Raw genomic sequence first — 27,922 nt, 5'->3', positions numbered from 1 at the left:
ATGTCACAAAGCTCGAATAATTTCAAATTGGTTTCTTGAACATGACAATGAGTTCACTGTACTAAAATGGCCCCACAGTCACCAGATCTCAACCCAATAGAGCATCTTTGGGATGTGGTGGAACGGGAGCTTTGTGGCCTGGATGTGCATCCCACAAATCTCCATCAACTGCAAGATGCTATCCTATCAATATGGGCCAACATTTCACATTTCTAAAGAATGCTTTCAGCACCTTGTTGAATCAATGCCACATAGAATTAATAATCCTAATAATCCTTTAGGTGAGCGTGTATATACATGCCTTCATGAAATAGAGAATGCTTATAGTCTAACAATAAGGAGCTGTGTTAGATGTGTTGTCAAGTTCCCATCATAGAAATTCGTGCTCTCTCACACATTTTCCATATATTTAGGGCATTTAAATCTGCTTTATCTTTTATACGTTCCAGTTTTATATAGGTGTATAATAGCAACTCTTCATCCTGCAACAATTTATGTGAGATATCTAATAGTCACTTGCTCTAAGGACTAGTATGCAGGCATTCTTAGTCCATTGTAATGTTTTTTCTTTTTCTTTTGGCTGCCCACTTCAGACGAGGTCAGTATGTACTTTCACACTGGCTTTGCAGGAAATCCACCCCAACTCTTCCTGTTCTCCTGATTACTGACTTCCTGTCCAGAGAGGAGGCAAGACTCTCGGAAAGATGGTGTTCTCACTCTCTCTCTACAGAGAAAGTGAGACGGACTGAAATGAGGCATTACCCCTTAACTGCTGCTACTGCGGCTGCCATCTTGCTCTGATCTCTTTGAGGAACTGGACTTGGGCTGCAGTGTGCACTGGCAGTGGGATAAGGAGGTGCTGGTTCCTCCATGTTTTTCCAATTAAGCTTTGTGGTTATAAAGTGACCTCACCATTGGCTCGACTCCATGGGGTTGCACTGTTTAGGCCGGGTGCCGTATGGGCGGGTAACCTGCCGTTGGCAGGAAAAAGGACCTGCTGTGCAGATGTGTTTACTGTTTGATAATGCTGTTAATCAAGTAGTCAAGGCCAGGTGGTCAGCACAAGGAAAGCTTCATAACCGTGATGATAAAGAGATCCCAGCGGGTTCAAATTTTCGGCATCCTATAACAACAAACAGGTTTACTCATTCTACACAAAAATGATAAAATAAGACAAATAAAACGAGAAAGTATGATGCGATGAAAAGTCAAGTTAAACTCAAGAACCAAATCAGTTGATTTGGGAATGAATCATTCAGATCAGTTTTGTGAACGTTATTAAATGATTCATTGAAAAGATCTGAATACCTTTGTTCATGACTTTTTTATTATTATTTAGGCCTATTTTTACTGACACAAAGGGTATTGTATGACTTCAGAAGATGTGTAATGCACAAGTTATATGGACATAATTTATAATACATTTATGGTGCTTTTTGATGTTTTGGAGCCTGAAAGTCCCAACCCAACCAACCAAATGTTCTTTTGAAAAAGATATTTGAAGGATAAAGGAGATCGTCACATCGTTTTTTTAGGTGGTGAAGTATTCCTTTAAGGACTGAGAGGCTAAAGAAAGCTTGGGGGCTGAGCACATATCTTTGTTGTGAAATAATTCTTGGTCAAGGATATGTTTGAGTTACACACCCAATCTACCATTGGGCACCAGTGTGCCTAGGCTCATTTAGCCAGAATGAGAGAATAGTGATGATTTTTTAATACTGCTACCTACTCCGCAGTGTTTTGTCAAATCATTTGAAAATGTTATTGCTGGAAAAGATGAAGAAAATGTGAGCACAATCCTCTAGAGTGTTCATACCATTGCGGTGAAAGCATTTGTGCTAGATTTAAAAAATGAGCACCTCCTAGTTCTGTCCCTTTCCTCCCGCCTGTTACCACACAAGAGGAGATTTCCTACCGCAGACTTGCTATATAGACTAGATATTGCTGGAATATAACAATTATATTATATAAAAAAATGAAATCCTGCAAGAATTGAATACTTATGGTCATCAGAATTGGCTTGATTTTCACTCGCATAATTAATTCTATGAAGATATGTTTTGTTTTGTAGGCTTTGCTCTGCTTTCCTCAGCTCTAAACTCAAAGACACTGGTTTTAAGAGCTCAGTGTTGGACAGGAAACTGACATGCGCTCATAGTTTTGGGTTAAGGGTGTTGACCGGGCTCACCCACATTTTTGGCCTGAGACAAAAGAGCAGGCAGGAAGCAGATCCGAGTTCTTCACTAGCAGCGTCCACATCATCACTTCCTCTCCCAAATCTTTAGATCAGAAGGACTCGCACTATAAATATCCAAACTGCAATCAAATTGCTTAGAAAGGTGGCAGGGAGGACAGTAGTAACGCCCCTGCTCTTGTCCCACTGTATGGCCTGTTATTCATGTTTTTATCTCTGGCTGGCATGAGTCGCAATATATGCCGTTTCATTTTTGGGGGTGTTTGACACCACACTGTTACATGCACTACTGTTAAAAATAATTGGGGGTAGATTTTGAAAGTCTCATTGGTAGTAAAAAGTTGTTGTTAGTGTTACTTTTGAACAATTTAATGTAATATTGTTGAATACACTGTAAGAAAAAAAATATTTTCAAGGTTTGTTATCACAACATTTTTTTCTTTTGTCAAATCAACTTAAATTATTTGTTTAGTTCAGGTAACTTAATATTTTGATTTTCTGATGATTAAATTATTCTCCTTCATTGTATTAACTCACCTTTTCCATTTCAATCAACTTGAAATTTTAAGGCAACCAGGTTACTTAATTTTTTAAGTTAAACCAACAATATATTTTTTTTACAGTGTAGTACTATTCATTAAAAAATAAATCTTACTAACCCTGAACTTTTGAATGGTATTGTTACTGAAGGTTGTTTAGTTAAAGAGATGCAAGATTAAACTACCGTACGTCAAAGCTTTTATTTTTCAACTTGCTATTCCAAAAACAGCTTAACATGGCTTTTGCAAAATCAATAAATTAAGGTACTTATGTCAAAATAATTCATATGATGTGATTGTAAGTTGGATGTATTGTTTTTTTCCAACTTGTATGTTATAATTGGGGTACTTTATGTGCCCTTGCAATCACAGACAAGGCCTTAGACTAGTTCCAGACTGAAATGCATGTTTGAGCTGTTTTAACTGAAAGCAACTTGCACTGACATCTTAAAATATCAGTGCCATTGTTTTGTCTCAAGATGCACAACAATAACCTTTTTTTCCAAGGCACATTTATAAAAGCTACTTAAAAGTCCTATCTGTCTCTACCAATGGCTGAAAGGAGCAGTTCACTTTTGAAAAAACTTTTGCTGATAATTTACTCACCCCCATGTCATCCAAGATGTCCATGTCTTTCTTTCTTCAGTCGAAAAAGAAATTCAAGGTTTTTGATGAAAACATTCTAGGATTTTTCTCCATATAATGGACTTCAATGGGAACCAAACAGTTCAAGGTCCAAAAGACAGTTTCAGTGCAAACTTCAAACTGTTCAAAGGGCTTTAAATGACACCAGATGACGAATAAGGGTCTTATCAAACGAAACGATCACTCATTTAAAAAATAAATAACAAAGTTTAAGTTTTATAAGCTCAAATGCTCGTCTTGCTTTGTTCTGTGACGCACGTTTGTGACTCTCCTGTTCGAACTCGTTCATCAAAATGAACGAATCTTTTTGAGTCATTTGAATGAATTGACTACAGCGAATTGATCAAAAACCTTATTTTCTTTTCACTGAAGAAAGAAAGACATGGACATCTTGGATGCCATGATGGGGGTGAGTAAATTATCAGCAAAAGTCTTTTGAAACGTGAACTACTCAAGCCCTGTCTGTGAAACCGGGCCCATATACCTACACTTTCTTTATGGACTTATAGAGACACAATAGAGATGATCAGGAGAAAGAGATAGAGAGACCTCTTTTTCCTGATTATCTCTATTGTTTCTTACTCTCAGTCTAGCTTACTCTCTCTTTGTAGCCAAGAAACTGTGAAGAGTAGGAACAGGCAGGGCTTCTGAAAGGGTGGTGACTTCCTTTCGGATAAACATGTCATTAATCCAAGAGAACACATTCTTTCCCATCACAAGATAACCATGAGGGAAATCGCTCATGCTCTTGCAAAGCTAGGGCCCTGTAGATCTCTCTCTGGATTGGCCTTGTCTCTGCAGAGGTGACACCTGTCCCCTTTCCAAACCACCACAACCACCTTTCTTTTTCCTGTACTCTACTGTAAACTTTTGACTCTCTAATTGACAATGTAATTATCAGCTTCTAAGCCCAGATTGCCGGTTGCATTGTGTTTTGTCTTGTGCATCCCTGTTGATGTTTATAGGTCATCGATTAATTATGTAAATTTAAAAAGAAAAAAGAGAGAGATTAAAGTTTAAGTCCGGCCCAAAATAAAATGATCTACATTTACTCACCCCTGTTCCAAACGATTTACGTTCTTTCGTTATACTTGAACACAAAAATATGTTGTATATGATGTTTTGAAGAATGCATGAGCTGCTTTATCACACAGTGAAAGTGGACAGAGATTGTTTTTATTGTTGTTGTTGGTACTGCCAAGCTCCAAAAAGGAATGCACCATAAAAGTATCCTAAAAGCAGTCCATTTTCACTATAATCAACATTTTCAAAAGCATTGGTTTTAAATCACCCACTAAGGGGCTTCAAGATCATTTAAAATAACTCTTTAAAAGAGGTGGCTTTATATTGGCTTGATAATTAAGGGGTGGTGATGGCGCAGTGGATAAGACGCATGCCTTTGGTTCGAATCCACTGTGAGACACCAATGTGTCCCTGAGCAAGACACTTAACCCCTAGTTGCTCCAGAGGCGTGCGACTTCTGACATATAACAATTCTAAGTTGCTTTGGATAAAAGTGTCAGCTAAATTAATAAATGTAAATGTAATCAAAGGTTTCAGAACCAAAAAGGTTGTAAATTGTTAGCTTTGCGTAAGGAACAGAAAAAAAATTCTATGCAAAAGTCTTTCTGCTTTATCTTTGTTAAATATCCATAAATGAGATGAGAGCTGGGGAAAAGACAAAGATTATTAGTGAAAAATTAATTCGTATTTTGACTGTTCCTCACAAAATATTGTATGACTCTAGAAGTCATGGCATATAGCCAATGAATCCTACGGACTATAATTATGGTGCCGTTTTTGTCCTTTTTGGAAGACTTTTTTAGGTGGAATACAGCAAATTAAATCATCTACTTATATCTTTTGAGTTCAATCAAAAAAGAAAGAGATACTGATTTGGAATGACTGAGGATGAGTAAATGGTGACAGGATTTTTTTTTTTTTTTTTTTTTGGGGGGGGGGGGGTGAAAACCTATTAAGAGCCATCTACTTTATCTGTGTTATTTACTATAAAGTAAACTGTATGGTAAGGAATGTAGGTAATTGGACAAAAGTGTGCAAAGTTTGTGTAGTTGTGTGTGTACCCAGAGATGTTTAAAATACTAGAAACCCGGACTTGAGTAAAAGTACAAGTGCTTGAGTAGAAGTTGAAGTGCTCTTTAATCACCACACTTAAGTAGAAATACTAAAGTATTCAACATTTTTTTGTACTTAAGTATTGCAAGTAGTTTATTTTAAAATTCACTACTTAAGTACTAAAAGTACAAGTATTGTGTCATGCAATTATTAAAGAAAGCAGTCAAAAGTTTGAACTAGCAATCAAATAAAGCGCTTTGGTGGGATACAAATTTGCTTTGGCGGCCGACAAAAAAAATGTCATTGCAGGACAACCCCTGCAATAGTTGTCAATCTGTGTGTCAATCAATACCATTAACCTATAAAACTGGCGTGTGATTTAGGCAGCATGAAAGGCAACTTGCAACAAATGATTTGTAACATTTTTATAATTTTAACGAGTAACTAGCAGAACATTAAAAGAATATCGAAGTAAAAGTATTAAATTCATCGAGAATATCAACTGAAGTAGAAGTATGAGAAAAAAACAATATTCTAGTAGAGTACAGATGCAGCATTTTAGTACTTAAGTAGTTCTACTTCGTTACTATACAGTTCATCTCTGTGTTCCATTACTTGCATTCCATATTACAAACCTTCTGAAATATACAGTGTCAGTGCCATCCAGACTTTAATAAGTGAGTGAAAATCCCACTCTAGTGTGACGGTTCAGCAGAATAGTGATATAAGTAAATGTTTTGCGGCGCCTGTTCTTGGATTGTTTTGTTTGCCTGTGAACACGCCCAGAGCTTAGCCCAGCATTCCCTCCATCATGTCCTCGGTGCAGAACTATTGAACTTGGCATGTATTCCCAAGAAAAAGGCCAGCCCTTGGTTTGCACGCATCTTGGCGGGGCGTCTGTTCCCCCGGGTTGTTACATAAAGGGTGGTGACGGTCAGCCGCAGACACCTGGGGCTCTGCCTGTGCATGGCTGTGGAGTCTAAAACTGTAATATTTCAAACCAGATGTCTGTCCCACAGTACCCCATGGAAACACTCTCTTTGATTTGAAAAGGGTTATTGTATCGGTGTGCGATAAATCAATATTGGATGTCATGGATTGCCGTTTGTGGTCTTGCGCAGGGGAATGTTTCCTTGTAAATGTCGTCACCACATGATTCAATTTTGACATGAAACGTGAATTCTCTTTCAGGATGGTTGAGCTTTTTGAATTTGGTTTTAATGCTATGAAATATTTACACTGATTGGCCAAAATATTTCCTTGTGGTTTTCAAAACAAAGATTCTAATTTACAGGAAAGCATTTGTGTGTGTAATGTCTGTTATGTATACTCATGGCATTTCAGAGATGAATCTGATTCTTATCATTGTGTCATTGCAGACTTTTTCCATAAAGCACTGTTATGCATTAGGCAGACTGAAGGTTGTGATAAACAGTCTTTCCTAACATTGTTTTGTGCTGGATATGTTTATTGCAGAGCATGGATTCATTGGTTATTCGGAGGAACTACTGCGTAAGAACACCCTTCCAGACTACACAGCTGGCGAGACTTTCTTCACTGTGTTTGGGGTTTTCTTTCCTGCGGCGACAGGTGACTTTACTCACGTAAACACAAAAAGCATATCTGTGATATAAAAACCCCTGATTAAATGATGATATGCTGATAAGAGAATTTATTTTTGCAATTAGTGAAGTTTAAGCGTGTATAAATGACTTGAGTAGCCTCAAATACTTGCAGCTGTACGTTAATGACTTTACCCAAATTCTGATTTCAAACACTCTTCCTAAAATATAAAGGCAGAATATATATTTCTCTCTCTCTCTTTCTATATATATATATATATATATATATATATATACATATATACATATATACATATAAACTTTATATTGTGTGATAAATACGAAGTGTGATCGCACAAAGACAACACAATTATTTGAGAACATTAAAACATTAATTGTTTCCAAAATTAAATAATTGGTTTTTATTTAAACAAACTGCTAAAAAAATATAGAAAATATTGGGGTTTAAAACTAAAAAAAAATAATAAAAAAAATACTGAAAAAACATTTTTTTCCTACTGTTAATAAATGGAATAAAATAATTCCAATTATTATCATGATTTCTGACCAAGCTTTAGAAAGCAGAAGAATATAGAAATGGTATCAAATGTGGTGAATGTTTAGCATAATTTTTTAACATTTACATGATTTGTTAATAAGTGCAAGTTGCTTTGTCGTGATCCCAACCTACAGTAAAACACTTTCGTGACGCTTATGACTTTCCTATTTTCAGAAGAAAAAAAGACTAGATATAAACAGAAAATTTAAAAATGGAAATGAGATAATAATCTTAAAAAACCTATATTTCCCACTCCATTCTCATCTTGTTTTGCCACACACAATGCAATCTTGCCTCGTGCAAAAGACTGAAAGATTGATTAGGGCCTTGTGTTGCTCAAACGAATTGTTCAGTCGTGTTCAAAGTTTCCTTTTCGCGCCTGTTAGAAGTCAGGAAGGTGTTTCAAGTGAGCTCTGATATGTAAATATATCTGCTGTTCAGATTTTGAATAGCCCCTTGTCTCCAGTCTTGTTTTCACAGTAACCCTCTGTGTGTGTGTGTAGGTGTGATGGCGGGATTCAACATGAGCTCAGATCTCCAGAGGCCCGAGCACAACATCCCCGTGGGAACTCTCGCCGCAGTCTGCATCTCGTATGTGTTCGTCATCCACAGAAATAATCTTTAATTCTTCCTTTGTTTATCTGTAGCGTCTATTGTATTGACTGTACATATACTTTAGAGCTAGCTCTAGAATGAAAATATGAGAAACAATCACAATGAGCCTTCTTCATGCACTGCATGAAGTGTGTGATACTGTCATGTGATATATATACGTTTGGGGTTGGTAAGATTAAAGATTTTTGGGCTGCATTTAATTGATCAGAAATACAGTAGAAACAGTGATATTGTGAACAATTTAATCATTTAAATATGATGTTATTTAATCCTTTTGATGGAAAAACTGAATTTTCAGCATCATTACTCTAGTCTTTCTTTGGTGTCACATGATCCTACAGAAATCATTCTAATTTGATTTGCTGCTTAAAGGAGTAGTTCACTTTTGAAAACGTTTGCTGATAATTTACTCACCCCCATGTCATCCAAGATGTTCATGTCTTTCTTTCTTCAGTCGAAAAGAAATGAAGGTTTTTGATGAAAACATTCCAGAATTTTCTCCATATAATGGACTTCAATGGGAACCAAATGGTTCAAGGTCCAAAAGATAGTTTCAGTGCAAACTGTTCAAAGGGCTTTAAACGATTCTAGACGATGAATAAGGGTCTTACCAAGCGAAACGATCGCTCATTTAAAAAATAAATAACAAAGTTTAAGTATTATAAGCTCAAATGCTCAAAATGAACGAACCTTTTTCCGAGTCAATTCGTTCATTTCGTTCGTTGAATGAAAGTGTCTTTTGGACCTTGAACCATTTGGTTACCAGTAAAGTCCATTATATGGAGTAATATCCTGGAATGTTTTCATCGAAAACCTTAATTTCTTTTCAACTGAAGAAAGAATGACATGGATTTCTTGGATGACATGGGGGTGAGTAAATTATCAGTGAAAGCTTTTTCAAAAGTGAACTACTCCTTTAAGAAATGCTTATTAATGTTGAAAACAGTTGTGCTGCTTAATATTTTAGGTGGGAATCATGATCGTTCTTGTTAGATATGTTCTCTATAAATAGAATGAATTCAACTCTTGTGTAGGTGGTTCCTGTATCTCGTCTTTGTGTTCTTACTGGGAGCCATTTGCACCAGAGAGGCGCTGCGCTATGATTTCTTAATAGCGGAAAAGGTAATCTGATGTTATTGCAGGCTTCAAAGGATGGCCATCTTCCATGGCTTTTGCCACTTATTTAGACTCATTGTCTCAGCTGTGTTACTTGAGAATAAATTTGCATTTATTGTCATGCTAATGTCATTCCTCTCATGCGCAGGCCCTCTTAACAGAGGCATTTGAGGTCACTCTGAATGCTACAGCTGGTGTTTGAATGAGAATGAAACCCAGTTGCGCTCTGACCTTGCACATACCCTGTCGTTTGGCCCGATAGCCACACAGCTGCCAGTCAACATAGATTACAGTGGACTGCTGAGCTAAGCTACATAGTTTATGAATGTGTAAACCTGAAGCCTGGTTGTAGCTGACCCACAGCTGTTCCTAAATGTGGGCTGTGGTGTGGGGGTTAACACTCTACCACAACTACTATCATTAAATACAATACAATGCATATAAAATCTTATATTAAATCTACAAAATGGTATAATATTGTGTTAGGGAAGCTGCGGTTTCATACACATAATAATACTGTATTATTGTAATTGCCCATTCTCGCATTATGGCTTCTGTCAGATTGAGATTACACATGATTTTTTTGATTTACTTTCAACACATTATAAGCACTTTTCAGTCTGGCCAAGCGGAACAGAGCTGGGTGGAGCCCCCTTTACTCTCTTCCCCTCTGTGTTTGTTTTTTTCCCAGGTCTCCTTGGTTGGTTTCCTGTTTTTGCTGGGCCTCTACATCTCCTCACTCGCCTCCTGCATGGGCGGCCTGTACGGTGCACCCAGGATCCTCCAATGCATCGCTCAGGAGAGAGTCATCCCAGCTCTTGGATTTCTTGGAAAAGGGGTGGGTGCTTGTAGAGAGATGACCATATGAATGTGGTTATAATGTGCCGAATTTCAGCATAGGGAATGTGAGTCAGTGTGGTTTTATTTAAATGCTAATCAATCTGTTCTGTGCATATAAACAATTGAAAATCAGAGATGTTCATAAAGTGAGTTTTTTCAGATACTTGTAAATTATCAAACGGATTCAATTATGCACTTTGGATAATGAGTGAAATTAAACATTTGGTTTTCATGCCACTTTAATGGATTGTTTACTTTTTTATGCTCATTGAACAGCTTCACAGACAGGATAAGTTCCTAATTATAGTGTGCCCCGAATACGCTCCACAAAAAATGCAAAGGATTGAATTGTAACAATTGTGGCTTTCAAAAGCACAGCACACCCTTTCCCTCGCCTGAGCTCTGTCTGACCCCTCTCTATGGGCTACAAGCTTTCCTGAGACATCTAGCCCTGAATCAAAGTCCCAGAACAAACGCAGGAAGACCAACCCTGGTGTATCTGGAGCTCTGCCAGCCAGTAGCAGTAGCAACCTGATCCCAGAGACTTATGGGATCTGGGTAATGACTGGTGTGAGGTGACATGAGAGATGTTGTCTTTTTTTTGGGATGCTTCCACTCACTTATTACATAACCTGGAGTGTGTGAATGAAACGAGAGTAATGGAGCCAAACTAATAAAGCCCATAATGCACCCTTGCAATTGAGTTGTTAAAGCCTTAATTAAGAAAAAAAAAACAATAATGTGAATTAGATGTGATGTTTTAATAGACGTGAATTATACAAAATGTTTCAATGAAGGTCACTGACTCTATTTGCTTTACACTAAATAAAAGAATGATTTTTTTTAAAATATATCCACACTCTGTTCTGAAACCTAGTTATCAGATGCATTCATTATATTGATACTGCCTATTTAGATGGCATTTTAAGGTTGTATAGAAATACTGCCACCCCAAAGGCTGTTGCAAAAGTAAGAATACAATATTAGGTTCCCATCTAAGCCCATAATGCATTGTGATTAAAGATGGTGGACATATTTACAAATCATTCAATATAAAATGTATATTTTAACTCAAAATATAAGCTTCTTAGCTTAACACCAAAATCTGTTGGAATCAATTGAGCCTTTGTATGCTGTAGACATTTCACGTAGCTCACTAGGTTTTGGAACAGCCATAGATTTACCTTTCTCCCATTTCTTTATGTATTACAGCGAGGGCCCAATAAGACACCTGTGGCTGCCATCTGTCTGACCAGCTTGATGTCTATGGCCTTTATCTTCATTGGCCAGGTCAATGTACTGGCTCCCATCGTCACCATCAACTTCATGCTAACCTACAGCATAATTGATTATTGCTATTTCTGTGTGGTGAAAACCTATGAGCTGCAGGTCCTGCAAAGGAAGACGCTGATCAGGAGGTCGAGCTCCAGAAGATCACTTGTGTCCAGCACTCACCCCCATTATGGCAGCAGTGGAGCCATCAGTGACCCAATGAACGGCACACTGCTGGAGTTCACCAAAGACATGGACCAAATATTTCCATTGCCCAGCGCAGACACCGCTGAAGAACAGAGAGCGCCTATTCCTACCTCCAAGGCCCGGGGCAGGAAGTCAAAGATTCCAGCTAAAGAAACGCTGATGAACAGTTTTGGGTTGGACTTAAACAGCAATGGACCATTAGATAAAGGAAAAGATGAGAGGGAGCTGGAACAAGCTGTTGGATTAGATGATGATGCCAGTAGCCAGATAGGACTTATGGAGTCTGACCTTACCGCAGGAGCCAAGAGGAAACAGTCTTTGCCTAATTCTGGCCCAGTTGAACTTGAACAGTTTCCAAGAGAGCAGATAGAGAGGGATGGTAAGTAACTCTCTACAAAACCTTACACAACTCCTCAATATAGTGATCAAAATCTATATTTCTCCTTAAAGGAGTAGTTCACTTTAAAAAAAAAAACTTTTGCTGATAATTTACTCACCACCATGTCATCCAAGATGTCCATGTCATTCTTTCTTCAGTGGAAAAGAAATTAAGGTTTTTGATGAAAACATTCCAGGATTTTTCTCCATATAATGGACTTCAAAGGTCCAAAAGACAGTTTCAGTGCAAACTACAAACTGTTCAAAGGGCTTTAAACGATTCCAGAAGATGAATAAGGGTCTTATCAAGCAAAACAATCGCTCATTTAAAAAAAATATAACAAAGTTTAAGTTTTATAAGCTCAAATGGTCGCCTTGCTCTGTTCTGTGACTCTCCTATTCAAACTCGTTCATCAAAATGAACGAATCTTTTCCCGAGTCAGCTCGTTCATTTCAATAATTCGAATGACATGGATATCTTGGATAACATGGGGGTGAGTAAATTATCAGCAAAAGTTTTTTTTAAAAGTGAACTAATCCTTTAAGTACCTTTTATTCACAGGTTCAGAAACAATTCTTGAAGGATCAGAAATCAGATCAATCCAAGGTTCAGTCTATGCCAGATTTTGCAATCACTGGGTTGCATTAATTGGTGTAAGTTTGGCAAACAATATCCAGTGCTTCCTGAAAGCAATTCTTTAAATATAGAAATAGTCAGTTGTTTTTATATTATTTATGATATTTTTTTATCTTTCTTTAGGCATTGTGCTCTTTTTTAATAATGTTTGTCATCCAGTGGATGTACGCATTGATCAACATTACAGTCGCCCTCGTCCTCTTTCTCTACATTGGAACAACAAGCCCAGGGTTGCCAACAGGTAATTGTTCCAAACTTTTATTTGTATTAATTCATCTTTGGAAAATTTCAGAAGTAATCCTACTTGCTGATAATAAACTGCGAGTTGTTTAAACAATTTGGCTGCTACACACAGCTTATTTCAAATATGTGCATTTTTGTCCATTAGGAATTCATTGTATCGGTTTCATTTGCTATTGCTGCGATCTCATATGAGTGACAGCTTGTAAACGTCATCAGAGAAGAGAAATGTTTTGGCAAAAATGATGTGCATAGATGTATCAATTGCATTAAACACTGCAATATTTTGATTTTATGGTGACTTTAAATTATTTTTCTTGTCAGAATATATAGTTTACATTCTCTGCCTACAGGTGCAGCAGCTCGCTTCAGTTTCTTCAGGTGGCTCAAGACCTCGCTACATAATTTGGGGAGGTATGACGTTATATACTCTTGTGTAGGAACTTGGAAAGACTTGATTTCAGCTTTGGGTGACCAAGAACCACCCACTTAGACAGGAAAAGACAGTCTGATCGAAGGGCAGGTTTACCGGATACAGAAAATACCAAAATAATGGCGTGGCATTTCCACTAATAGTTTTATACAAAACACAGAACACTAGGAAATAGAAAATGTGTATAGACATTAAGGTCAGAATTTCTGTCCATCCAAAAAAAGTAAGTACTGAGTATACCGTTTTGCTTATGCATATCTTGTTAACTTGATACTAGGTGCCATGAATAAAATATTTCAAATATGTTACTATTTTAATGCCACTGTCCTTGAAAACTTTTGCAAATCCAGTGATTCTTCCTTAAAGGTGCTCATGTGCACAATTTCATATGGAATTGTAAAAAAAAGCCCTGTGTACCCACTTACTTCCAGAAGTTGTGAAGAGCCAGCCACTCATTACTTTTGGGTTGTTTGTTTGTTTGTGATATGCATCATATGGTCAGTGAATAAACTTTTTTTGCCGCCCCATTGTGACATCTGAGGCTGACAATAAGAAGAGTAGGTGTTAGAACAAGATAAATACAGAGCTATTGTGTTCTTGCTCTTCGGAAAATCTTTAAATGTCTTCTGATTAATGATCCTATTCTTAAGCTTTGCTAGTTCCTCAATCAAACTGAATGAAGCTCTTCTAAACAAATTAATGTTACGTGGGTATGTGGCAAGAATTCGGTGTGGTGTGGATGATGCGATCAGAAGAACTATATTATACTCATTGTCTTCTCTTCTTAGGCGAGATGGGGCCGTTCAGGACCAGATTGTGATGACACCCTCTTTGTCAGCTGTGGGCATGGAGACCCGGCAGCTGACAGAGGAAAATGCAGACTTTGCCCTCCGTGATCGTTACCATCACTCCTCCTTTATCACCACCACAGACAAGATGGTCCATCCTCAGTCCAACTGAGCATGTAACAACTGTGCCCTGCTAACCAGCTGGACTGAAACAGTGGACACATGGGACTATATAATCACTTGAAATAGGCCTACATAATTTTTATTTACTGCATTTGTCAGATAGTACTTGGGTCAGATAGGAAAATCTGAAGGAAGCTAATAATGTTTGTTTGAAAACTGTGAATGTGCAATCAAAGTTGAAGTTTTAATATGCACCATGGGCACTCAACTTCATTGAGTTCATAAGAGAGTAGCAGATCGAAGCGCCATGTCCACCCAAACTGGAACGTGCACTCCAGTTTCCAACTAAAAAAAAAAAACATTTGATAAATAAAATGTTAATTTTATTAAGAAAAGAAAAACAAAAGAAATCACCCACGTCGCCAGAAAATGTTAACTATCTTCAAGTGTAAAACATGCCTTTCAATGTGTAAAAGCACTGGGGAGCATATTATTTTGTATATTGTTTATGCTAAATGGCTTTTGATTTAGACTTGATGGGTAAAAAGAACCCCCACCTGAATATCTAAACCAAATCGAGCACACATTTGTGAGTGCGTTCATCCAGGAATGGGGAGGAAACCTCTCTCGCCTGCCCGAGGGGAGGAGTCACCCTCTGCTCCGGTTTCCCACTCTCGCTGCCTGAAATAAAACCCTTCTAAACCTTCATCTCCAACTTTAAAACTATCATAAGGAATTTACTAACGGGAAACTGTTAAACGGACTCACTTTCCGATGGTGACCCGGACCACTTTGGCGTTTTATTTATTAGGAATTCTTTATGATGGAAACGTGTGTGGCGAGAAGCGCTCTCCGTGTGGTTTTCACGGTCTTTATACTTGTCCTAAATACTGTGATTGCCGAAACTTTCTCTACAGACACGGACACCGATAACCCGTTGAGTACCGAGACTTATTTTACCCGAACAACTGGTTTAAAACAAACGTCCCCCTGGCCGGGAAGAGAGGCCACTGCTACCGCTGTGGATCTACCGAGTGGACCGGAGGAGATGACGGATATTCCCGCCAGTGTGTCCATCACTGGGACGCGAGCGGGTGAGACTTCCACGCGCCTGTGGATGCCCAAAAGTGTTGTCTTGGCTAGGCAGCTCACTAGGTTCTCCAACAGCCTCTGCTCTAACAGTGTAAAGTAGATATGACTAAGTTTATTTTCAGGTGTAAATCAGTATTGTGTTGAAACAACTTTTGCAGTGATAAGAAAGATTACAAAGATTCCACCTCCTCTCAGACGTTGCTTATGTGATAAAGACTGACTTGGCACAGAAAACCATTAAAATATATTATATTTATACATTAAATGATTAACGTCTCAATGCATTATTATTATTAATAATAATAATATTGAATTTGCCCAGTAGTAAAAATAACGGTTTTTATTATGCAGCTAAAGCATCAGGTATGAAGTCAAATTAATAAGATTACTTGCACTCTGTTTCCTCAGTTTTTGGAAGAGAATCTCTTTTAATGAATGACCTCCTTGGCTCATGAACATCCTGGTTCATAAACTGTTCCACTTTCGTGAGCCAATGAATTCTTTCTATTCAGTCTGCAGTTGTTGTTTTTTTTTGGGTGATTTAATTTAAAATACTTCTGTTCCATGTAATTTTGGCAATAAATGTGCAATTAAGTGAATTTAAATAAATGCATTGAATTGACTATGATACCTACTCCACATACATTTTGTATTGAATGTTGAGTAAATATATTAAGATTGGTATTTAAAAAAAGTTTTTGCTATCATAATGGATTTGCTTTACATTGGCCATCGGCCACACAGTGGTCCACACAATTCTAATGTTCAGAATTGCCCTTTAAAACCCCCATATGGATTTAACAGTACTTTCCGATGAGCTTTATTGCCTCGGGTATTATTGAAGACATCAGAGGATTTACCATTATTTCAGTTAATAATCATTCATGTGCCATTAGATCCAGCTGATATATCAGTTATGTGGCACATTATCCTGGCATTTATTTTCACATGTGTAATTAGGACATGTTCTGGAAAAAAATAACGTTTTAAAATATAAAGGGAAGTATAAAATACTAAGTTGAGTATGTTTGCATCAGTCTGCACTGGGTTTGACCAAAAAAATAACAACAACCTGTAATTCACTGCTTTTTTTTTTGATCTCATGCAATATTATTTAGGGCTGCATTTCCAAAAGCACCGGGTCCGTGAGGCTAAGTTGATGGTACTATAGACCATTGGTGGCAATTGTTCTACGATCAAGGCTTACGATGCTTTTGGGAAAGCAGATCATGTTTATCTGCTTTCTGTAAAACAGCTTGTTCTTAGCCATGTCTCCATCCCCATCAGTTAGAGCTGACTGGATGTCCCTGAACATAATGTTGAAAGATCTTATGTTGAAAAGATCTCTGTAATGCAAGGCATTTTCAGCAAGCGAGTCAATTTTTAAAATGTGAAATGACCCAAAATCATGGCTTTCCACACTACAATCAACTTTGAATCCTTCTCGGTCTTCAGCAGATCTACTGTAAATATTGTGGAATCATTCGTTTCACGATAGCTCATTTTGATTCAAATGGATTTCCAAATACCAGAAGTATAATGATTGTGTTTTGTAGCCATGTACTACATCAAAGCCATGATTCCTTTTCCTATTAGAAAACAAAGCTGTCTTACTGTACTTTATTCAGCTGATTTACATATTTATATTAAGAGTATCTAGGTCTGATTTGTTGACCATAAAGGTACTGCTGGGTTAAAAAGGTCACCCATGCATGGAAAAGCATCCTCCTCCAGTCAGCGGTTCACTTGATTATAGTTTTGCCTGTGTATGAACTCCATGCAGGCAGTGACAACGCTGTAATATGGACTTTGCTAGGTCAGCTGAAGGAAGGAAACAGTAGGTCCCAATGGGTCAGATCCCCTCCATTTTTAGGGCTCAGTCTTTTGTTAGGTTAGACGAGCTTGGCTGCCAATTGTTCTCCACCCAAAATCATTACATCCGCAGTCACTTCTGAAAACATCTCGCATAGTTCATAAAGTTTCCCAAGGCTCACACCACATGAAGCGCACCCTAGTGGCCATGCTTCTTGAATTTCATTATTATTCAATGTTTGGATAGGTTTAAATACTTAATTATTGTTCTTTATTTTTCCCAAACTAGGACATTCAGAAAAACCTTTACTTATCTCTACAAACACAGCAGCCCAGGCAGATGAGTCCACTCAACATCTGCGGTTTGACAAAGAGCTTACCCATAACTCCACAGCCCAATGGGAGGGTTCGTCAATAGCATCGCACAGCGTCACCAACCACCAGCCCGTGACAGAGACCCGAACAGTGCGAGATGCGGACACCACCGACTCTTTCTCTCGCACTGATATCACCTTCACTTCCACCACCAACCGAGTCGGAGAACGCACTCTGCTTTCGGTGATCTCCAACAGCACCCCTGCTTACACGGAAGACTTCAACTCCTCTGTTGCTGGGAGCTTGGAGCAGAGGACATCAGGAGTCACCCAAGACAAGGAGGAAACAGTGGATGTATCTACAGTGTCTGATAAGACTGAGCCCACTTTTGAAGATCATAATACCACCAAAGCAACTCAAAGCCACTCTTTGGAGACCGAACGGCCAACGTTGTCCCAAGGCACTGAGTCACAGACGGGACAACCTAGTGTCACAGGACAGACCTTTGAGCAAGTGTCTGATAATGACAATCCAAATTCAACAACCCCACTCACAGTGATCAATCGAGATGCAGAGGAAACGGATGTCACATCGGTAAGCAGTGGGACGTCTCATACGGAAACCGGTGACTCTGTTTCATCTATCCCACCCTTTACCTCCGGAGAACACACCAATGCCACTAGCACATCCCAACAGAGCCGCGATTCCACAGTATCTTATTCAGTGGACACTGGTGCTTCCACTGAGTTTTCAACCAGATCCGTCAGCTCCACTGGCCGTGGGGAACCCGACGGGTCTCCGACCCATACAGTGGAGGAGACAACCATTCGGGACCTGACTACTGCACCCCCACTGCTTGAAGACGTAGCCACCACAGTTGATTTCCTTTCTAGCCAACCGCCCTTCATCTCCAAAACCGATGCTCAGACAAACACGGAAGAGGTGTCAACATCTGCCACACCAGCAACTCAGAGGACACAGGTTACAGAGGAAGCCACATCTACCGTCTACAGTTCTACCAACACATTCACTACCATGCCTCCTCCCGTCACCACTCGTCCGCTTCAACCAAGCACCACACAGCAAGCGCAATCAGAACACACTACCATTGTTACCACTGAAATCGTTCAGGTGCTGCGGACGACACCCTCCACAACCTGGCGCCCGCCCACCTCCACTGTTGGTGTACCACGCACACCCAGCACGTCTGATTCTGATGACGTCACCACCTTGCATATAGAAACTAGCACGGCCACACCAGGGAACACCACTGCTCATGGTGGACGTGCAACTACCCCTTACAGCAAAAGCACCCCGACCAGGACCACTGTGGTGGCAACCACCAGGAATCAAACGGACAGGAGCACCACAGAGATGGGAACCACAACCATGCAGATGCCAACAGCGTCAACAGGTATGTTTGAATTTTGGTATTTGCAGTGAGGTGGAACGTTCAAATCACCATTTTTGTTGGTAATATCAATGGAGCTGATTGCACCGATGCACAGATATTATAATTCTGTCCCATTACCGATAAATTTTCGATATAAAATTTATATACGGTACCATACGAAGGTTTGGTGATATAAGTAAATAATACTTTAATTTCATTAAGGATGCATTAAATTGATATCTCAAATAAATGTTGTTTTAAACTTTCTATTCATTAACCCTAAAACCGTATTCTGGACAAATGTGGGCAAAATAGTTTTGATTTATTTAAAAAAAAATACTTCCCTTGATCTGAGCGGCCCAAGACTTGGCTACTTTTCCTAAGTTTGCCTCCTGAACGCACACAATTTTTTTGACTCAATTCTAAAATGTTAAGTGGGTGAAAAAAAAGCTTCTTAATCTTGTATTTGGGTCAAAAATGGGCACCCATAGAAATGAATGGGAAAAACTGTAATTTAGAGCATTCTAAAATAAGCCAAAATAAGACACCAGGTGACCGCAAAGTCACTTCATCTTTAGGTTTTAGCTCTAAGAACTTATTGGAATGATATTTTAATGTAGTTAAAAATGTAAAAATATAAAACTACATAGTAACATAGAAATAATTTACATAGAAAATATGGTACTTTTTGAAGTAAATAAATTCAAAAATACCCCCAAAATAAAAAAAAACACCATAAATGGATAGACGAAACTTTAACGAAGACAGTGATATAACATTTATAATAAATAAAAATTAGGATCACACTCTGTGCCTACATTTGTCCACAATTACAGGATTAAGGGCTATAAAGTGAATACGGTTTGAGTGCTACAGAATCATGAAAAAATGTTTCTTGATTTTCACAAAAATGCGTAAGAAACACACCATTTTCTACATTGATAATAATAAGAAATGTGTCTTGAGCACCAAAACTGAATATTCTGATCATTTAAAACTGGAGACTGGAGTTATGGCTAATACAAAAGTTATTTTAAATTGAAATAATATTAACATTTTGTTACTGTTTTTTTTACTGCTTTTTCAGCCTTGGCGAACATAAAAGATTTATTTTAAAAATATTTAAAAAAAATCTTACTGGCCCCAAACTTTGAACAGTTGTGTGCATTTGTCTAAATAAATTAAAAAATAAACACTAAATACTTTAATTGAATTTAGGTATCACAGCATTACATCATACTGTGTGAAAAATGGATGTTTGATTAGTGAACCGTTTTAATAAATTATTAGTGTTTTTAAAGATTAACTGAAGTCAGCGTCAGATGATTTATTGAAAAATAGGAGAAATGAGAATGCACAATTGCATCTACATCAACAATATTGGCGGATATATATCCAAATATGCGTAATTTATCACATATTGTTTGTGTAACGTGTTCATTTGTGTAATCATGTTGCTTATTGCTTATGAAGGATAGCTGTGCGATAAACTTTTTCGCAAAAAAATGTATAGTGCTCATAGGTATAAGTATATATATATATATATATATATATATATAGGTATAATTAAAGGTATAGTGCTCATCCTCATGTCATACCAATCCTGTATGACTTTCTGCTTTTAAAAAAAGAATAAGATTTTTTAAAAAGAAAATTAGAGTCCAAAGACTTGAATTGTGTGGACAAAAAACACTGAACCATTTCTCAAACGATCTTCTTTCATGTTCCACAGGTTGAGTAAACGATGACAGAATTGTCACTTTTGTGTGGATTACCTTAAAATCTTTACTTAGTTAGCAGGCAATAAAATTGACAAAGTCCCATAGACTTACATTGAAATAGAGACTTGGGTTGGCTATTTTGACTAGTAATTGTATATTAAGTGATAATAAACAATGTTGTGACTTCACCTGTTCATTTGAATTACTTCAATTCTAACCATCTCTTTCTCCTCTGTAGGTCATGTGTGTGAGCCTAACACCTGTGCAAATGGAGGCCACTGTGTTCGATCAGCCGAGGGAAGTTACCACTGTCAATGTCTCCCTGCGTGGACCGGACCCTTCTGCACTAAAGGTAAGAAGCCCACTTTAATGGACACTAACAACTAAATTGGGTCATTGTTGTAAAGCTACAAGTCTTAATGCTGTAACTTAAGAGGGCAGTGACAAACAGAAACTGGAATTGACTTTGGGATCTCTAATGCTGTAATATCAAATTAAAAGTGTTATTCGTGCTAGTCCCTAGGTTTAGGATAGATTTGGTTTTCTGATAAATATATATTAACATGGAATTTAATACAATGTTACATTATAAATTACATTATTTTTGTTTTCTATGTGTCAATATGATTGTGATATGAATGTTTCCATTAGAGTTGGTGACAAAAAATGAACATGGACCGATTAGGCGTTGTGTTTTTCTGTAGATGTGGATGAGTGTGTGAATAGTCCGTGCCCCCAGGGTTCAGTGTGTGTCAACAAAAGTGGCTCTTTCAGTTGTAAATGTGCCCTGGGCTTTGACCTGGAGGATGGCCGCAGTTGTACGCAAGGTAGGTGGTCAGTCGTCCACACTAAAATAATATCAAGAATATATATATATATATATATATATATATATATATAAAGGTATATCAGTGATAACTGAACCCTCACGTTATTTGCTTTGGGTTTACCCTGCAGTGAAGACATTTTTGGGCAACTTCACCGTCAACAACTCCATGCATCTGGGAAGTTCAGGTCTGCATGAGCTCCACAGAGAGATCCTACAACTGGTACGCAACAATATGCTGCATTTCACACCTGACCTCTCCCCCTTACAACCAGCAACCATTATGGAAATAGAGAGGAAATTGGTTGAACATGATACATTGATGTATTGAACATGGAGTCGAGGTTTATTTGATTAATTTTTGTATTGTTTTTTTTTTTTCAGCTCAATGCCTCTCTCTCCACCTTCCATGGTTACAGACGCTCCACTTTAGAAAACATGTGAGTTCTTTAGGCCAAAATTAGGCCATACAGGGCACACAAATCAATTTAATCGGTCATACTGTACAATGCAACTACTGATGTTTCAATCCAGTGTCAATATGTTTTTTTTTTATTAGATTTTAAATTTGACAATAAATATGCCAAAAAAGAAACACAACAACCTATCTACCAATCCCTCCCACCCACCCCGCGGTCTCTTTATAATGGGTACAAAATGAACAGATAAGTCAACAGAAAAACAGTCACAGGAATGATAAAACATTTATATATATATATATATATATATATATATATATTAAAAATAAATAATATATATATATATATATATATATATAAATATAAATAAAAAAAATTAAAATAGAGAAATGGGATAAGTGTTAAAGTGTTCAAACTGAGTCCTGAACATTGCTTAATATGTTTTTATTTACATTTTCATTCATTTAGCTGACGCTTTTATCTAAAGCGACTTACAATTGCTATATAGAGGTCACATGCCTCTGGAGAAACTAGGGGTTAAGTGTCTTGCTCAGGGACACATTTATTGTCTCATAGTCGATTCGAACCTGGATCTCTCCCACCAAAGGCATGTGTCTTGTCCACTGTGCCATCACCACCCCTATTTACTGTACCATTTATACAGCAGTAGATATATTTGTGCTGCCATCAGTTGGAATAAATATAAAATAAAATAAATAGTGTTGGACGTGTCCCAAACAGGGGTGTAACACAAAGCAGAGTTTAGTTGTTTACAGTTGCTGAACAATATTCAGTGGACTAAATTAATTTGATACATTTTTAATGGTTTAAATATTTAATAAAATATTATTTCTATTCAATTCAATAGATTCTCATTATTAAATACATTACAGTTCAAATGTATTTGAAAGGTCTTATGCTCACCCAGTGGTTCATTTATTTGAACAAAAATACATTAAATAGTAATTATAATTTAACTGGTTTCGATTATAATATGCTTTAAAATACAACTTTTTGTAACACCACAGATGTCCTTACTATCACGTTTGATCAATTTAATGCAGAAATAAATAATAATTATCATTATTAATAAACCATATGTGTTCAATCATATAAATATATCTATTCTATAATTTACAAAGGATTTAATTTACCCTTTAACCAGCTAAACATGATTATAGTGTGTGTGTAAAACTGTTATGAATAGAGATTTTGGTCAGTTGCAATGTTTCATATATAAATTCATAATTTCATTTCCGACTTGAATTCAGGGTGTGATTTTTCTTGTATGTGAACACATTTGTCCTGTGCAGAGATGGAGAAGGTGTGCAGATCTCAGTGGTGAGCATGTTTTCACTCTCCTCCAATGTGACCAGCTCGGATGTCAACAACAGCATCCAGATGTCCCTGAGCAACTGCAGCCGGACGTACTCACTCTGTACCATTAAGCTTCAGCACCAGCTCTCATATCACGGTACCATTCAGCATCATGCTCTTATCTCAAATCCATTCCCTCTGTTCTTATCCTCCACTCTACTCCACCACTACAGAGATATGATAATACCAATCATGCAATACACACGGATAACACGGTCGTGAGGGGGCTGTTTCATTTTGGAAAGCTCTTTGTTCTGAAGCACTTGTTTCTGTTTAGTGGGGAGCCTGTGCTTGGCTCAGAAGACGTGTGATTTGCAGTACTCCGTGTGCACAGACACTAGCGGGATCCCATACTGTCAGTGCCACCCAGGGTACTTTAAAAAGAACCCAGGGGACATGACCTGCAGAGGTACAACATACTTTTGTCCCTTTTCAGTTCTTTGAATAATTAAACTGGGATTTTGTGTAGTTCAACTGTACAAATGAATGTCAAGTTTCTCATTTTACATATGTTTAAAAATTGACATGTTTTTTTTTAGATTGTGGAGATGGACTCAAGCTTGTTAATGGCAACTGTGTAGAGTAAGTATGTGGTTTATTAATGTCACTGTAAAGTTAACAATCAGTCAAAAGTTTGGACATACTTATTTGTTCTATATTATAGAAGTATAGGAATAATGTTTCTTCATTATAGCCACTCTTTGGTTAGATTACAGCTCTGGACATTCTCTAAACGTCATGAGGTGCCACCTGAGAAGCTTTTTAAATAGCTTTGAAGGAGTTCCCATTTATTCTTGGCATGCTTGTTACCTGTTGGCTGCTTTTCCTTCACTATCCGGTCCAACTCATCCATCTCCAATTTCAGGCATTTAAGCGTAAGCCTTTAGATCAAAAGCTAACAAATTCAGCCAATAGAGTCCAAACTTTTCACTGGTAGTCTGTTCGTATTTGTTTTGTACATACAGTTTGTATATTGTTGCAAAAAATAAACTTATTTTTAACTTCTTCAGGTGCATGTTTGGATTTGGAGGTTTCAACTGCAATAATTGTAAGATTTAATTTAATTTATATATATATATATATTTTTTGTATTTATAAATGTTTTTAAGAGTAAAAAATGTAAAAATAACTTAAAGAGTTAGTGAAATTTATCCCGTAATTTCATAATTTACTCCCCCTCCAGCCATTCTTGGTGCATTTGACTTCCTTTTTTCAGCAAAACAGAATCTGAGTTATAGATATAAAAAAATTCTGTCTCTTCCAAGCTTTATAATGGGAGTGAATGGTATAATTTTTGAAGCCCAAAAAAAACATCTCTTTAAAGCTGCACTGTGTAACTCTTTTAGTTTATTCTTAGCTAAAAACACTTCGTTCAAGTAATAAAGTATTCTCATGAGTGTATAATATGCCTTTGAAAATACATACGGGTTGTCGTTTGCCATGTTGCCCCTCCATCTTAAAGTACATTAGCCAAAGAGGGACATACCCAATAATTCAAGCTTCGCCTTTCGCGTTTACGTTTGAGTTAACACTCATGGACGAGGTCGAACTGGAAGCCATGTTAATCTTGGACTACATTGGCCACCGTAGGAGTTAATACGAAATCGGAATTGAGAGGAACAGACACTAATATTCACTGGATAGTTATACACCTTTTCACCTCTAGATGGGGGTAAAAATCATACAGTGTAGCTTTAAAAACTTTTGTTTTAGACTTCTAATTCGTGGCTGGTATTTCGTTGTTGTTGTTTTTTCTATCTTCTGCTTTTCCACGTTCAGGTCAGGTCAGAGGTCACTCTTCTGCCGGAACTCGACTCGCGTAAGGTTGTTACTAAAAGCCAGTTATTATAGTTTATAAAGTTATAAAAACCTGCCTTGTGCCTGTGTTACACACAACACTGATGATGGACTTGTGCACCTATATAATATGGATATTTTCTTTCAAAAACGCATCGCTTCGCTTCAGAACGCCTTTATTAACCCCCTGAAGCCATATGGGTTTCTTTTATGATGGATGAATGCACTTTTTGGGCTTCAAAAAATAAAATGGTACCATTCATTCCCATTATAAAGCTTGGAAGAGCAAGGATATTTTTGAATATTATTATTATTAAGTCATATACACATAGGATGGCTTGAGGGTGAGTAAATTATAGGATCATTTTTGGGTGAACTAACCCTTTAAGTGCAGTGTGATTATATAAAGCTTGTTGACTTGTGTGTTTCATTGCCAATAAATATAAGCAGTCGGTAAAATAATCTTGTGTTTAATAGTCTATAAGCTGATAGCCGTGGTGGTCTCTCCTGCTGGAGGCGCTCTTCTATTGATTGTCGTCATTGCTCTTATAGTCACCTGCTGCAAGTAAGATCATAATAAAAAGATGGCAACGTCCGCCATACTTTACACACCAATAGCTTTATTTATATATTTAAATTACAATAATGTCTAAATGGTATTTTTACACTGCATCCTCAGAAAGGACAAAAACGACATCAACAAAATCATCTTCAAAAGTGGAGACCTTCAGATGTCGCCCTACGCAGAGTTTCCTAAGAGTAATCGTGTGTCAATGGAGTGGGGCCGAGAGACTATTGAGATGCAGGAGAACGGCAGCACCAAAAATCTCCTGCAAATGACAGACATTTATTACTCGGTATGTGTTCATATGCACGTTTGACCTCCAGAGATTTCCTTGATCATTTATACTGTATTGTAAAACCAGAGCTGAGCCATGACACTTATGCAGGCACTGCGAGTTTGAGTCTGTCTCATGATGTTTGGTTAAAAATAAGTAAAATCAAAAAAAAAAAAAAACATGCACATCCTGAATTGGTAAATTTTCCACACGATTAACTCATTTATGACTGATATTAACTCTTTTAGCCTGCACTGAGGAATGCTGACCTGGAGCGCAATGGTCTGTATCCGTTCTCCGGCCTCCCTGGTTCAAGGCATTCCTGTATCTACCCAGCGACGTGGAACCCTTCCTTCATAAGCGATGATTCACGGCGAAGGGACTACTTCTGACGGTCTTAGCCAAAAGGCGTGCAATTTTTAATGCTGCATATAAGCTCTTTTGCCGTGGTTGGACCTGTTGGAGATCCTGGAGCTGAATACTGACCACTAAAGGCCTTTGAATGTGAAAATGAGCTGGCAGGAAAAGACCATTATCTGTGAGACTGAGAGAAAGCCACAGAGCCCTGTCAGGTCAATTTAGCATTTAAACACAGTGCCACAATAAGGTTTTAGTTTCTGGTGATGAGCTGATGTTCTCAGCTCTCCTCATGTGTGTTTATTCTTAAGTGGATTCAGTGAATTTAAACTAGACAAATGAAGAATAACACATACGATGCCTTAAGTACAGTAGAACTTTTATATCATAAAAGTTTGCACTATGAACTTGTCACACAGATATTATCTCAAATGGAAAAAGCCATAAATGTATCATATTTATATTTGGAATAATCTATCCAACTGGTTCGTACTGTGTTAAGTTTTGGTGAGTGATGGGGTATATTGGATGTCTGTTTGAGTATGTTCGCACCAAAATGAAAAATTCTGTCACCATTTTCTCACCCAAAACACACTAAAGGAGTTATTTGTAAAAATGTCCAAACTGCTTTTGACTAAAAAAAAATGATGACTTTTTTCTCCTCACACAAAGCATATAGATTCATACAGAGGCGTATTGCATTCACTTGAAGAAAAAAATATCTACTCTGTTTTTCTGAATTAATGAGTTAATTTTTCATGAGAAAAAATATTTTGCTCTGTTTTTCTGAATTAACTCGTTAATTCAGAAAAACTGAGCAAAAACTTTTTTTTGTCACGAAAAATTAACTCATTAATTCAGAAAAACAGAGCAAAATTTTTTTTCTCATGAAAAATTAATTCATTAATTCAGAAAAACAGAGCAAATTTTTTTTTCTCAAGAAAAATTAACTCGTTAATTCAGAAAAACAGAGCAGATTTTTTGTGAATGCAATATGCCTCCGTAGATTCAGAAGACTTTTGAATATAGTGCATGACTTGACAGTTATCATGATTTATGGTGCTTTTTTGAAGCTTGACAGCCCCTGGTCCACCTTCACTTGAGATTGTATGGAATAGAGATGTGAGAACATCTTCAAAACATTTTTTTTTTTCACTTTAGAAAGATAATCATATGGATTTGAAACAACATGAGGGTGAGATTATGATGACATTATTACATCTTTTTGGGTAAACAATCTCTTTAATGCTTTGTAGTGGTTTAGTTTTATAGAAACATTGTGAGATTTACGCTGGAGAACTAAACCTGTGGAAAAGCTGGTAGGATTTTGAAACAATATTACTGGATGCAGCATTTGTGCGAAATGTAGCAAATATTGCCACAAGGTATTACCGTTTGTTTGAACAACAGTAATAATCATAAAAATGCTGTGCTGCCTTGTTTCAATTCTAATTTATTTTATTTAAGTTTTCAGATAAGATACTGTAGTATTATCTGAGGACCTCCCATGTGTTTGTATGGATGCTTAGTGATGCATGAGAGGATGGACTTCAGCTGGTGCCAGGTGTCCATTTTATTTGAACTAATGTGTGTTTTTGTGAGATGTGCTTTATTTGTAATCTTTAATATCAGAGACTGCTTTCCTAACTCATTAGTACTTTCCCTTCCTCTGTGGATGGTCAAATTAATCTGGCGTTGTAGTCAGAATTGTATTGTAACATAAAGGAGAAATAAAGTTTGATTTCTTGTG

At 37.3% G+C, this 27,922-nt stretch overlaps 2 protein-coding genes across 6 annotated transcripts in view; both read left to right on the top strand.

Annotated features, from left to right (window-relative positions):
• The window catches only part of slc12a8 (solute carrier family 12 member 8), an 18,895-nt gene extending 4,144 nt beyond the window's left edge, over window positions 1–14,751 (top strand). For all 5 annotated transcript variants that reach the window (XM_039649762.2, XM_039649765.2, XM_039649764.2 and 2 more), the window contains exons 6-14: window positions 6,931–7,044; window positions 8,079–8,166; window positions 9,225–9,312; window positions 9,998–10,144; window positions 11,359–12,004; window positions 12,566–12,657; window positions 12,764–12,881; window positions 13,234–13,294; window positions 14,102–14,751. In XM_039649762.2, the coding sequence (XP_039505696.2) occupies window positions 6,931–7,044; window positions 8,079–8,166; window positions 9,225–9,312; window positions 9,998–10,144; window positions 11,359–12,004; window positions 12,566–12,657; window positions 12,764–12,881; window positions 13,234–13,294; window positions 14,102–14,273 (1,526 nt within the window). In that variant the 3' untranslated portion in view covers window positions 14,274–14,751. The remainder of the gene's footprint in view (window positions 1–6,930; window positions 7,045–8,078; window positions 8,167–9,224; window positions 9,313–9,997; window positions 10,145–11,358; window positions 12,005–12,565; window positions 12,658–12,763; window positions 12,882–13,233; window positions 13,295–14,101) is intronic.
• heg1 (heart development protein with EGF-like domains 1) lies at window positions 14,638–27,922 on the top strand. Its single transcript, XM_039649761.2, has 13 exons — window positions 14,638–15,318; window positions 17,418–18,857; window positions 20,796–20,909; window positions 21,262–21,384; window positions 21,515–21,606; window positions 21,768–21,823; window positions 23,116–23,276; window positions 23,457–23,588; window positions 23,719–23,761; window positions 24,190–24,227; window positions 25,454–25,541; window positions 25,656–25,833; window positions 26,064–27,922. The coding sequence occupies exons 1-13, from the start codon at window positions 15,045–15,047 to the stop codon at window positions 26,205–26,207; spliced, it is 2,883 nt and encodes a 960-aa protein (XP_039505695.2). The 5' UTR covers window positions 14,638–15,044; the 3' UTR covers window positions 26,208–27,922.

The sequence above is a fragment of the Pimephales promelas genome, chromosome 7 (genome assembly GCF_988280905.1).
Source record: "Pimephales promelas chromosome 7, fPimPro1.hap1.1, whole genome shotgun sequence".
Taxonomy (NCBI): Eukaryota; Metazoa; Chordata; class Actinopteri; order Cypriniformes; family Leuciscidae; genus Pimephales; species Pimephales promelas.
The sequence above is the reverse complement of the archived record's forward strand: the minus strand, read 5'-3'. Positions and strand labels throughout refer to the sequence as shown.

Bases quoted from the DNA above. Each gene is read 5' to 3' on its own strand.
- heg1 (XM_039649761.2), top strand. From the start codon at position 15,045: ATGATGGAAACGTGTGTGGCGAGAAGCGCTCTCCGTGTGGTTTTCACG. The intron at 23,277-23,456 runs GTACCATTCAGC...GTTTCTGTTTAG, and splicing joins GCACCAGCTCTCATATCACG to TGGGGAGCCTGTGCTTGGCT. The intron at 25,834-26,063 runs GTATGTGTTCAT...TAACTCTTTTAG, and splicing joins TGACAGACATTTATTACTCG to CCTGCACTGAGGAATGCTGA.